Genomic DNA, 13,075 nt, shown 5'->3' with positions numbered 1-13,075 from the left:
CCAAAAACCTAAATATCATTTAAATTATAAATACATAATGCAAATATAATGGCACAAAAATGTCTAAAGTGCAACCAAATCACAATAGGAGAATCATGCAAACTGGTCTAGGTCAGCCCCCGAATCACTCTGTGCAGCAAACACAAGACGAAGCTTTGGAAGTTTAAAAGGGAGTTGGAGGGAGTGGGATGGGATGGGGAAAAGAGAAGCAAAAAACTAGCAACATCGTGAGAACTGCTTCTTTCCATATGTGTAGATATATGTATTACAGATACATATAGAAGAATTACTGTGGGGAGCAAAGGGGGGTACCACGGTTTGAAGAGATCACAGCAAAAAAAAAAAAAAAAGAGAAAGAGAGAGAGAATCTACTGGACTGAAGTAAGACAGAATTTTGCTAGGAATACTCGTGAACTACTTGTCGCATTGGGGTCCTGGCTTCGTGGGTTTGCGAAATGGACACGACACACAAACTTGAGTAGCTTTTCTGGTTCGGAGAAGTCAGCCTTGCCTGGGGTGGGAGTGGGGTACCAGGAAGGGAAGGGTGGGGGGGTGTGGAGAGTCAACTTAGCGTATGGTCTACCTGATTTCCAAGAGGCTAAGGCAGTGTCCATATGTTTGGGGACCTGGGGATGGGACAGTTCTGAGTATAAAAATGCTCTTAACAATCTGATGTCAGCACGCTTAGAGGCTGTGTGGAGACAGGCAGCAGCTCCTGTGCTTGCTGCTGCTGCTGCTGGGTCTGCTGTGATTGCTCTTGGTCCTTGAGCAGCACGTTACTGCTTTTAAAGGCTTTATGGTAAAGTTGTATTGCTTTTCACTTTTTTTTTTTTTTTTTTTTTTTTTCCTGGAGATGTGCCCTCCCTCCTCCCACCAGGATCCCTATCACTCGGTTTGGTCAGATCTTGAGTTTAACCTAGTGAGAGGCAAGCACCAATAGTTTCTACTGAAGTGAGTTTGGAGCGGCCCCTACAGTTCTACCCCTCCTCCCTCTTCCTCCCTTGACATTGACCTTTGGTGGGCAGTGACGCTCTTAAGGGACTGTTGGGTTCAAGGACAGTGACCCTGAGAAACTACTGTTGTTCATAGATAGGTTACTCATTTGGCTTTGGTGGTTGCCATCTTGTAAACATCACGGCAGAAATAATCAAACCACCAGCTCTGTTTTTCCTCTTTCCTTCTTTTTTTTTTTATTTTTTTTATTTTTTTTATTTTTTCTATTTTTTTTCAATTTTTTTTCCTTTTTTTTTTTTTTGTTTTTTTTTTTTTTTTTTTGCGATCCTACAGAGATGGCCCAGCTGCCAGGACTACTTTGGCAGGCAGCGTGCTACAGGACAAAAATGTAAGAGGAGTCTATTAAGGCTGGACAGCCCAGGGTTCTTTATATCCCCTCAGCCCCAAGTCCCCGTAACTGAAGACCCAAAGGCTGATTGACTCGTTCCTGACTGATTTCATGGAAAGTCTCCCGCACCATCATCGGTTTGCCAGAGGATCGATCGGGCACCGATGAAAGGTGGCGAGTCAAGAACTGCCACTTCCTAAGACAGAGTAGGCCTTAGCACACTATAAGTGGTCCAAGCCCAAAGGGATGCTCTTTTTGGTTTCTGTAATTCCCAGTTGGACGTGACAGAGCCGTTTCAGGATAGAGCTAAGTCAAGAGTAGCCTCTGGGTTGAGGTGGGCTGGGAGATTAACATTTTACCTGGGGTCCTTCAGACAAACCTGTTGGTTTTTCCTATCTCATACAGGCCCATCTTAAGTTTCGATGTTGAATAAAACTACTTCTACCCCCTTAGTTATAAAAAAGGCCACAAGGAGCATTTATGTGGATATCTGGAAGTGACATAGTTATTCCATTCCCAGGAAAAGAAAAATAAAGCTAAGTTACAAAACTAAATCTATATGCAATAAAGTTATTATATACTGCTTTGTTTAAGCAGAGTCCTCTGGAATTTATGTACAGTACATTAGTTTTCAGCTATTTATATTCCACAGTTAGACCTTAAGATTCTCTGGTTTTAAGACAATTGTTAAAGATACTTTTAAAGCTCTGAGCAGTTACAGTACATAAAGATGTTAGCTTTTTGTTTTTCATTAGATGCAAGAAGATGCAGGCCCAAAGCCCGGTGGAAGAGCCAGGCTTGAGCAATTTGGTAAATGTGTTGGAAAGGGAATTACACACCGGAGGGATCAAGACCGTAAGACACTAGCTCGTGAGAGATCAAGAATTCAAACACGACATTCATATTCGTCCATGGCCAGCACAGATTCATCACACGAATTCCATTTAACACTTTTATGAGCATTGAAGACATGCATTTAAATTAAGATGCTTCTCGTCAGCTAACTCTACTGGGGCAACCATCCTAAAAGGGTTCCACAGCTTCCAATGACAATGACTGGGCCTTATGCGAATGCTTTGTGTTTGAGAGGAGTTTGAGGGGACCCGGGGAAAGACATGGTGGAGGAATATGAGAGAAGAGGGTACTTTCTCCCGCCTAGAGGCAGGAGGATCACACATAATCTGTCTGGGGGGAACGCTGCCATCGCAGAATGTTGGGATATTGATTACAGAAGCCTCGTTTCATGCAATTTTCTGGGAGGGGAATAGAAAATAGGAACTACTTAAAAAAAAAAAATCCAACCAGGCACAGTACACTCAAAGTCGGTGTGCGAACACCTTTAAAATGATGCTAATCTGGCGAGGCTGTGGATACCTCTCCCTGCTTATGCACTCTCGTGGGAGGTGCGTTTGATGTGGGAGGGAGAGGCCGCCTCACCTCGGAGGTTCCTGAGGAGGACTTTCAGCTTCTGTGGCTCGCTGGTGCGCCTCCTGTTGAAGTCAGCTCGCGGGTGCGTTTGGGCACAGTGATCCGTCTGCAGGATGTGAAAGAGGCTGGCCATGTTGGGCCCAATTTTCTCCATCAGGCTGTCTCTGATGGTGCTGACTGTGTCTTCGTCACATTCCAGGAGGCTTCGAACGAGCCTGTTATAGTATCTGTGTTGGGAAAGAGAGCACAGGGGACAAATAGTCAATCAGAGAGGGCAAGGCGAGGCCTGGCCTTTCAGCCCAGGTGAGGCCAACAGCCCAACCCCCCATCCAGATGGCCAGACCATGCAAATCCAGATAGTTCATCAGCTGAAGATGGCTTTCGCCTCGAACTTTCATGCGCTGTCTTCTTAGTTTAGTGCATGTGCTTCCTGGAGTTGCCACATGACGTGAAACAGCTCCCGTCTTTGTGTTTAATGCTTGGCAGACTTAGGTCACACTTTGTGAACAATCAAGCTGCCCACGATGTCTCACCGTTTTAGAAACACCCCATCATCTAGCTGGACGGGATCACAGAGATCATCCTTTGGTTCTTTCCCTTCGTCTCATTTTACAGAGAAGAAACAAAGGCAGGAGAGCAGAAGCGACTTGTCTAAGGTCATATGACAGGTTAGTGGTAGAAACAGGACTTAGTCAAATGTAATGAGGTGAGCCCAGGCCTGCTGAGACTGTTTCATGAACAGTCACTCATGTGAATTTGCGGGTATTTTGATACATCTTTGCAATCTGCCCTTTGCTGGGTGGTGTGTGTGCAGGTGGATGGGCACATGAGCATGTATTCGGACTCAATTTCTATTTTTAAAGGAGGCCGTTGCCTCCTCCAGTGGATTGTGCAGGTTTTCTACTCAAATCACTCAGCTAGCCTTGCTAATGGCCATTGACTGATCTCTTTCTCAGTGTTCCTTCAAAGGTACACTGTAGTCAGAAGGCCAGATGCCGGGCAATGGGGATCCTGAAATGGAAGGACTGGTGGTCCTTGATGGTTTCTGTTCCAACAATTCCAAAGCCTTCTCCCACTGCTCTAGCTTTTGCTGGCCTCTTCCTTTTTTTGAGCATTTTAAGGATTCTAGGTTAGCATCACACAGGTCAGCATTCCATGGGCTGGCGACGGTTTGGTTTTCCCTGCTCGACTGCTAACTTACTAAAGGCAGGATTTGCGTCCTTATTCTTTGGAACCCTCATGTGCCACTGTCCTAGGGCTCTGCTCCCTGCTCATGGTCCATCCGTCGATTTATTCTATGGCCACAGGCTAAATGGGGAGTTGTAGAAATAACAATTCTCTCTAATAAGTCATGATTCCAGGAAGAGAAATTAGAAGAAGGTGTGGTTAGTTTTACCAAAGAACCTGGTGTTTGGTATAAATCACCTTCATCTTAGGTGTAAGTTCTTTGGGGGGAACCAAACACTGCAGCTAAGTGTTATGGCTCAGAAACAGACTGTCTGATATGGACAGCATATGAATTACTTGTCCTATTCACTGGGGAGACAGTTCAGGGCATTTTCCAATTTGAGTTGGGATGTGTTTCTTCCGTTTTGAGGTGGCACTTGTCAAAACCCATTAGCTCTGTGTTCACTAATAAGAGACTCTCCCGATGACAGTGACCTACAGTATTTATGTGGAGAGACTCTTTCCCCAGAGGAGCCTGCGGGTCACTGGGGCCACAAGATCTTCCATGAAAAGAAACCTGTTTATTTTTAACTCACCTCACAGAGCACAGGATCAAACATCCTTCCAGAATAACTTAACCCCCCAGAGAGGTCCTTTCAAGGATGTACGGTAAACAGAGTGGAACACGGGTAATGAAGCAGAGCGGTCACCCTTCTGTGAGTGAGCAGAATGAAGCTGGGGGCCGAAAGAGAAGTGCTGTTGTCTGGGTCTCGGACATAGTCCTGGCTCTACCCCTCCCACGAGGGAGGATTATATCCAGCTGTTGTTAAAATTGGGATTCTCTGGCACAGAAACACATTTTCCAACCCTTTGGAATTATAAAGCACATGAGTCAAAGCAGATCTCACTTGGATGGGGAAATGGGGAGAAAGAGGGTTTTGGAAAAACTGAGAATAAACGACTTTGTACCAACAGCTTCAGATATCTACCCACCCACATAGATCCCCAGGCACCTCTTTACTCTTGGGCTCTGTGAGGACATGGGTCCCCTTGATCTCTGTGTCTACTTCACAGGGTGATTAGATCTTAGAGAATAAGGTTTCTGATCTCTCACCCTCCTGACCCCCAACCAGGACTTTATAACTTAGAAGTTAACCCTTCCACCTCTAGAAAGAACTGTCCATGAGAGATTGCCATCCCTCCAACCCCCACCAGATGAACTGTGGAAGACGGTCTTTCCTTAGCTCAACATTGGAAGCTCTTGCCTGGATGATGAAGGTGAACACCAGTAAGGAAACTAAGCTCATGTCATTAGCCTTGCCTCTTCAAGGCCACATGTGTCCCGTGGGCCCCACTTTGTCAAAGCACTTACTTTCCCTCTGTGAGGGTTTCTGTCTTTCCTCTTGCTTTCTCTGCTTGCCCGGGTATGACACCTGTTGTTGGAGTTTCTCAATGATCGCCTTGCCAGCTTGACTACCCTTAGTGACTCTCCCCAGATCTACCCTTAGCTTCTCTCATGGAGCTTTGCAAACCCAACAAGGGTAGGCTAAGAGGGCTTGTTGGAATAAAAGATGTCCACGGCTCCATTAGCAGCTCCTCCAAGTCTGGGAAACCTGTCAACCTGTCTGACTGCCATGATGGCAGCATCATTTGCCAGAGTGAGTGAGAGTTTAATCCTGTGCCTCTCCATTAAGGGCTGTAATACACAGTAAGGGTGCTGACCTCTGGGATTGTGTGGATTAATGAGACAGACGTTTCTTATCTAGAAGTCACCAAGTGAGATTATTTAAAAGATTGTGTCTTGAGCGAAAGTTGACTTGGCAATTGTCACATATTTACCAAGCACCATCTTGTACCAACTGTTCATGTTACTATAGCTGTTGGTAAGATGTGCCTTCTCTTTGAGAAGAGAATGTACACAAATGTAATTGTTGATTGCCCTCGGGCCCATTTATTCAATTCTCCTTGGTATTCTATTTTTTTTCTATTTTTATTCTGTTTGGATTGTGGATATTTCCTATAGGTTTTACCGACTGCCATTTTTGAAGTAGGAATCAGATGGTTTGGCTCAAGGCCACATGCATTCTAGACTCAACCCTGTCATTCACTCACTGGGTGACCTTCAGTGGGTCATGTCCCTCTCCAGGCCTCTGTTCTTTAAATCAGTAAGACGAGGCGTTTAGTCTAGATAACCTCTGTGACCATCTCCAGCTATGACATTCTATGTTTCTGGGATTTGATATATCTATATCATCTATATCTATTCTATATCTATATCTATATTCCTTCTTAATTTAACAAAGATGGTGCAGGTCTGCTTCAGGACCATCCTCTGCAGGATGACTTAGAACTATTTAGGAAGATTCCTTTCTTCACCTTTATAGGGTGAAGGGACTTGATGGGCTAAGTGTTCTGATCACCCAGCCTGGAAGGACCTTTAAAAGCATGTTTCTTTTTCCCACTTTGAAAATTCCATCACTGATTTTTTTTTTTCTTGGTAAAGAATAAGATCAGATATTCTCCATAGCTACTGTTTCAGCCATGCTTACCCAAATACACACATACTGCCTAGGAACGTTCTGTGTGAGGGTTTATAAATAGTCCTTTGTTTCCCTTGATCAATATTATTCTTCTGTTTCCTGTTCCCTATCCATGCCCTAGAGAGCTGGAAGCTTCGTCAGTTTTCCCACTCTGGATCTGGATTGGTCTGATTTCTTCCCAAGCCTCACATTGCTCAGCTTGTCTGATCAATTTTGCCTGCTTTCCCTCATGGTTGAGAGAGCAGTTTGCAAATTCAGCCAGGGGGACATCCAGCTATCCTTTCTCTTCGGAGTGGATTTCTGTCATGGAAAACATCCCTGTTCTGGCTCTTGGTCCACTCACAGGCTTTTGGATTCTCCCAGGCCCAAATCTCATGCTAGATAAGTCACAGGAAGGTGGAATGAACCTGTAACTACTTCCCTTCACAATTCTGTGCCAACTGGCACAACTTAGTGTGTATCTGTGGTGGGGCAGAGGCTGGGAAAGCAGGATGTTTCAGGAGAGTGAGGAGCTTAAATAGAGCAAGTCAGGCCCAGCAGGGAACCGGAAATCTCTACAGTTCTGAGCAGGAATAATATTAGCCAGTTGAAGTGAAATAATTGAAGAAAGAGCTGCATGGAAGATTCTGGTCTTCAAGGGATGGCCACTTTTCCCTACTTTCCTAATAAGTGTGATTTCTCTGTGGTGGAGAAGGGAGAAAACAAGACTCCTTGTGACCATTTGCTAAAGGTGGTACAAAAGGAGACCCCAGCTGAAAGGAACTGTAGCCTGCATTAAAAACTCTTATTATTAGTCTCTTCTTAGATACTTAGGATCACCACTCCAGATTCTAGATCATCCTCTCTATAAGACCTCTCCCTTCATAATGGAAGATATGATCTCAGTTGAAATAGAGAGGTTCATATTGACTTAAAATTAGTTACATGCCATACTGTAAGTCACAAATTGCCATAGGATCCTTAAAGATCTAGATTTATAATAATGGCATTGCTAACGTACCCCTTCCCCCCTGCCCCAGCTGACACACAAATGCATACTTTGTCCCTAGCCCCTGTCTACTAAGAATTCTGTTTTTTTTTTTTTTTCCTTATGGTGAAGGGAGTCTCCGACAATTAGCCAGGTTTTTTTTTTTTTTTTTTTTTTTTTCTTCAGATGTAACCAGAATCTTCTTAGGAGAATATTAAGACTGAGGAGATAGAGATAGAGATATCTCTAAAGAGATAGGCCATTTAAGATAAATGGTGGATTTGACTTTCTCGTTCTGAGAAAATCAGTTAGGACCCAATGAGTACTGAACAACCGATTTTTATAAATTGACCTGAGGTTCTGAAGAGCCTTAATGTGTAGTTAGGTGTGAATCAGAAATTTTACAAAGTTTTAATGTCAGGGGTCTTAGCATTTCCCTAAGGAAGAACTACTTTTCCTGTCTTTTGATAAGTTGCATATATGTGCATGACTAAACTGCTGGTCAGCCCCAGGAGGAACAGGCTGTTGCCACTGTTGGAAGAAGGGTGGCAGCACCTGGCTTGAAAATTAATCAGGGAAGTCTGTGTTAGCTCTCAGATGGTCTGGGTAACATGCAATAGAACTGATCTTTGTCAGTATTTGCAGATTTGGCTGCAGAGTCAAAGCATCCTAGTGCTTCAGGCCTGGGAGTCAAGTTTTGGGCTGTGGAGCATCACAGCAGGCTGAACTCATCCTGCCCTCCCTGCCCCTGCCATACCTCCACGCCAGCCCCATGGACACCTCTCTTAACTTGATCACAGATGGGGAAGCCCAGGTCTTGCTGAGAAACCCTGTAGGCCTTAGAATGAGGGTGTCAGCCCTCTTCATGTCAGCCTGGGTGTTAACTCCTGGCTGGTAAAGACAGTGAGCCAGTGGCACAGGAAGGCCAGGGCTCAGATATGACTAATTCAGCGGCTTTGGGTCATGTGAGAATACTGAGATGAAAATGTGACTGAGCGGTCACCAGAACACCATTCCAGGAAATCTTGAACTAGAGAAAGGAATAATATAAGCCTGGGAGGGAACATGGGAATCATCTAGTCCAGCCATTTCACTTTTCACAAAGGAAATCCCAGTTCCAGTGGAGTGACATGGCTTACTCTGGGCTACCTACTGAAATACCTGTGTGAGCATGGGACCGGCTCAGAACACATGCAGATTAAAAATTCTGCATTATGACATTTGACCAGCGTTTTAATAATGGCCAATTTTACAGTGCATAGCCATAATTTCAGCCAAATTTGATGTCTCAAATGCTTGTTTCCATAAACTTCCAATTCCCTTCATGCTTATGGTGAGAAACTGACAATGAAAATGCACCCAGGGATGCTGCAGATGAAGCTTTCTATTAGCTGCATGGAAAGACTTTTCCTATAACAGTGAGAAAAAAAAAATCCAGGCTGCTTAAACTGTCACAACCAATCACAAACATATTTTTCCTGCAAAAGCTGGGAAGGCTGCAAGCTAAAATAAGATCATGACTGTGGCAATTAACCCCCTTCTGTGTCTGGCTCTGCCAACGCCCCGCCTCTCCCCCTCCCCCTGCCCCATTGCAAAAAAGCGGACTCATTCTGTACCTGTTGGAGAAGTGATTGGGGAGCTGGACGACCTCGGTGATGGCTTCGGGGTTCCGCTTGGCGACACTGCACACATTCAGCTTGCTGTAGCACTCCTCTTGCACCTCAGCAATCATCCTCTGGAAAGTGGAGCACCTCCGAATGGCAAGGAAGACCTTGGAGGTGACCCCATTGGCGATGCACTTTAAGCTCTCTTTGACAAATGCTTTTCCCTGCCAGGCAAGGGGTAGGAGGAGAAGCTTTAGCTCGAGCTGACCAGAGAGGACAGGGCATACAATATGTGGAACTTAAGGGGGCTTGCCTTGGCACTGTCTCATGGCCATCTGCAGGTCCTCACAATGAGAAAATTGTACACCGTGACCAGGATAAAAAAAATGTCCCCACTCTCTTTGACTACCTTCAAAATTCAGCTCCATAGACATAGTGAGACTGGCCGGGGTGGGGGGGTTGGTGGGGGGCGGGGAGAGATGAACCATAATCCACCACCCTGCAGCTTAAAAATAGCCAAAATATGGCTTTGTCTTCTTAGGATTGAGACTTTGATAACTCACAAGCCAGTGTGCTAGGTCATACAGTGAGGAGAACTTCTTTGTTAGAAGAACGTTTCTCTTTCCTCTTGAAGAGGCAAAGATTTTTTTGCTCATCACCCCTCCCTTAAGACAGCCTCTGTCAGCGTGGTACAGTCGTGCATTAGAGTGGGTGGGAAGTGTCTTGTATAGAACCGGCTTTCTGGCCAAAATCGCACCCGTGTGTGTGTGTGTGTGTGTGTGTGTGTGTGTGTGTGCATGTGTGCGCATGCACACGCTGGAGCTGAGCGTGTAGACTGAGGAGGCTGCGAAGCAGCGCAGCTTCCTCACAAGCCTGGCTCCCAAGAACAATAGTCTAACACACTGTTAAAGACAGGCATCCAATGGGAGGCATGGGTCAAGGTCTGATTACCTGAGTGTCAAATTTAGCAGCGCTGTACAAGAAGGATTTACAGATGTCGTACATCCCATCTGTGTCACAGGTGGAGTTCTCCAGGCATGCAAAAGCCCCGCAGCCAACCTGCAGAGCACTGTTGAGGCAGCGAACCACTTCAGCTAAAAGAGACAAATCCACCCAATCTGGGTCAGATGATGAGGGTGATTCAGAGGGGTCAAGGTGGCAAATTCAAGGACATGGGGTCGGAAGAACTTAGACATCCGCCAGGGGGCCCGTGGATAGCCCCATCCAGAGAGGGTAGGAGCAGAAAGATTCGGGCAGGCAGATCTTTTTGCTTATGAGAGTGAGAGCCCATGAAAGGAGAGAGAGGGCGTGAGTTTTCCCTCTTGGTCTCACCCATTACATACAATTCTGGTGGCTGGAGAAGTTAAGACCAGAGGCTGCGGAATGCACAGCGCTCCAAGCAGCTCTGCAGGATCCAAGGGCATCACCTAGAGCCCCAAAAGCATGGGAAGGCAGGAGGCAAGGGCTGGTGGTCAAGTTTAGGAAGTGGAAGGGCCAGGGAGTCCATTTGGCTTCCTGAAAATGCACTCCAGAGTAATAAGAATGGAATTTTAGCCTAGGTGGCAAAGAATTTGCCAGGAGTTCATCTGGAGACCCTTCCGATCTAGGGCTTTTAACTTACCTTCAGACCGGCAGAAAGGGATCTGGTCCATTCCTGTTTCATCCCAACCCCCACCATAGGATGCATAATCTCTCTCATATTAAAAGCCATTGCTTTTTTAAAAGAGAAACACAGGTGTGGAATAACAAGGCAAGGCACCCCTTGTGCAAGACTGGAAGAAAAACCGCAAAGAACTTGAATGAGGCTTTCTACATTCTGGATAAGATCTCCCATAAAAGTAATTTCTCTCCTACAGAAGGGGGGTGTTCTGGCAAGCAGCTCGGCAAGAAATGATCTGCAGCCTTCATACCATAGGATTCTCCTCTGAGATCAAAAGCATGGTTCGGTTAGGCTTCCCCTCCCCCTCCCACCACCCGCAGCCTCTGGGATGTTACAAGTCATTTCCCTAATTATATATTTCCACGGGTTCAAATTATAACTTTGCTTTAAGCAGTTTTAATATGCATTAGGGTTGCTATTGTTTTAGGCAAGCTCGAATTGTGAATCACTGCATTTCTATAGCAACTAAGTACAAAAGGAAGTGAAGCAAAGCCCTCCTCTGGGCAGGGACCTGTGCTCTTTGGAGGGGAGCGTTGTCTGCAGCATTTGGACACCTGCGATCCGATCTTTGCTGACAGTTGGGGGAGTGGGGGCAGTAATGCTAGAGCAGCAGGCCGGACAAGTGGAGTCAGAAGGCAGAGGTGTTAGTACCGGCTTCCTAAGGACTCCCTTCCTCTGGAGGCCAAGATAATACACAATTAACTGCTCTGGGAGTCAGAACCAGAGTGAGACCTTCCTCTTGAAGGAACTGCTGCTACGTTTCACAAATACTCTTTTTTTTTTTTTTTTGAGGGTCCCTCTGGCCCCAGGCAGCACCGGCAGCTGAATGAAGCGCAAGAAAGCTGGGAGGAAGAGAAGGAGCAGTGTCAGGGGTGGGATGTGCAGGGTTTTCTCTGCATCTGCCCAGGATTTGTCAGACTGGAGGGCTATGGTTCTGTAAATCTGTCTGCAGAGGGAGCTTTCTGTGTGTTGCCTGAAGGGGCAGGGAAGCCCAGTTATGGGGTCCTAAGGGTGAAGGAAGGGGGCAGCATCAGACAAATCATGTCTCACCTTAAGACCAGCTTCAGCTTCTAGAAAGTATAGAGAGCGCTTTGAAGCATGCCAACATTCAAGCCTTTCCCCCGCCCCCTTTCCCCCCCTCCCCCAAGAGGGTACGTGCCAGATTTCAGGCAATCAGGCTAGGCTTATGCAATGAAATACCCTCAGCAGAGCGCCCAGCTTCTTCGTTAGTTGCATGCAATTTATTAAACAAAGGAGCTCCACTTCCTAAGGCTATTGGATTACACTGGCAGTTTATTGCCATCAGGCATGAAGCACATTTATTATCAAGATCAGCCGTCACAGACACAGTTGCAAAAGCGAGAGGCAAATGAGGACAGCTCTTTGGGGGAGAAACCGGTCCTGGGTTTGCCGCTTACCTGAGTTCTGAGCTGCCACCCGGGATTTCCTGGGGCTCACAGAATCATTCTGCTCCGCCTCATGGGTTGCAGAAGCACTGATCACCAGCACCAGAAGCACTGCTGAGTTTTGGAGCATTCTCTGAGAAGTTTCCGCTAAGTTGTTGGGTTTTTTTTTTCCTCCCCCCCTTTCCTCTTTCCCTCTCCCGGCTTGAGTGAAGATGTGGATCTGGATACACTGAAAGCCTAGGTGAGGATTTGATGAGGATTTTTTTTTTTTTTGTTGCTGCTGATGCTGCTGCTGCTTCTGCTTGCTGCTGCTTGCTGCTGCTGCTGCTGCTGCTGCTGCAGTGGCTGCTTCTTGCACCTCTGGCTTTTACAAACTGGGGACCCAAGAGCTGCACCCAGGGATTTTATAGCCGTTCTTATCGGTCCTTAGGATCAGGGACCAATCAGGTCCCTCAACTGGTTTGGCTAGCCAATCGGAGGGCACGCTCATTGGGCTGGAGCTGTTTGACTTCTTAGAAATATTTTCCAGCAAATTAAAAGTACCTGCTGCCAATGTTTTACATGTGTGTGTGTGACAGTGTGTGCATGGATGTGTGAAAAGCTATTTTCACGGAATTAAGGATGACTGTGTATTGATTGAACTAAGGGAAAATCAGATGAAAATCTCAACAAGGTGCTTTTGGAAATCCATCCTTTTTTAAAAAAAGAATGAGCTGGTGGGGGGAGGGATGAGCAGCATCAGCAGGATGGGGCTGTGTGGTCTCTTTGAATTCTAATTTAGCCTCTTTATAGCAATTTTGGTCTGATTTTACCAGCACACTGTCTATGTTGTAAGCTACACGCACCGGGCTGTCTCCCCATCTCGTTGGCACATACATATCCACAGGTCTGCGGCACTCTGGGCATCCGGAGTTCTCATTCACATATATGAGCCCCCGAGGAGGGACATATATGAGTGGAA

General features: G+C 46.0%; 1 protein-coding gene across 1 annotated transcript; it reads right to left on the bottom strand.

Annotated features, from left to right (window-relative positions):
• Positions 1 to 814: 814 nt before the first annotated feature.
• On the bottom strand, positions 815 to 12,499 carry STC1 (stanniocalcin 1). Its single transcript, XM_025463078.3, has 4 exons — positions 12,127 to 12,499; positions 10,000 to 10,142; positions 9,061 to 9,272; positions 815 to 2,997 (listed from the first exon to the last, which is right to left on the bottom strand). Exons 1-4 carry the CDS (start codon positions 12,242 to 12,244, stop codon positions 2,727 to 2,729), a joined length of 744 nt encoding a protein of 247 aa, XP_025318863.1. The 5' UTR covers positions 12,245 to 12,499; the 3' UTR covers positions 815 to 2,726.
• Positions 12,500 to 13,075: the final 576 nt, after the last annotated feature.

The sequence above is a fragment of the Canis lupus genome, chromosome 25 (assembly GCF_003254725.2).
Source record: "Canis lupus dingo isolate Sandy chromosome 25, ASM325472v2, whole genome shotgun sequence".
Lineage (NCBI taxonomy): Eukaryota > Metazoa > Chordata > Mammalia > Carnivora > Canidae > Canis > Canis lupus.
The sequence above is the reverse complement of the archived record's forward strand: the minus strand, read 5'-3'. Positions and strand labels throughout refer to the sequence as shown.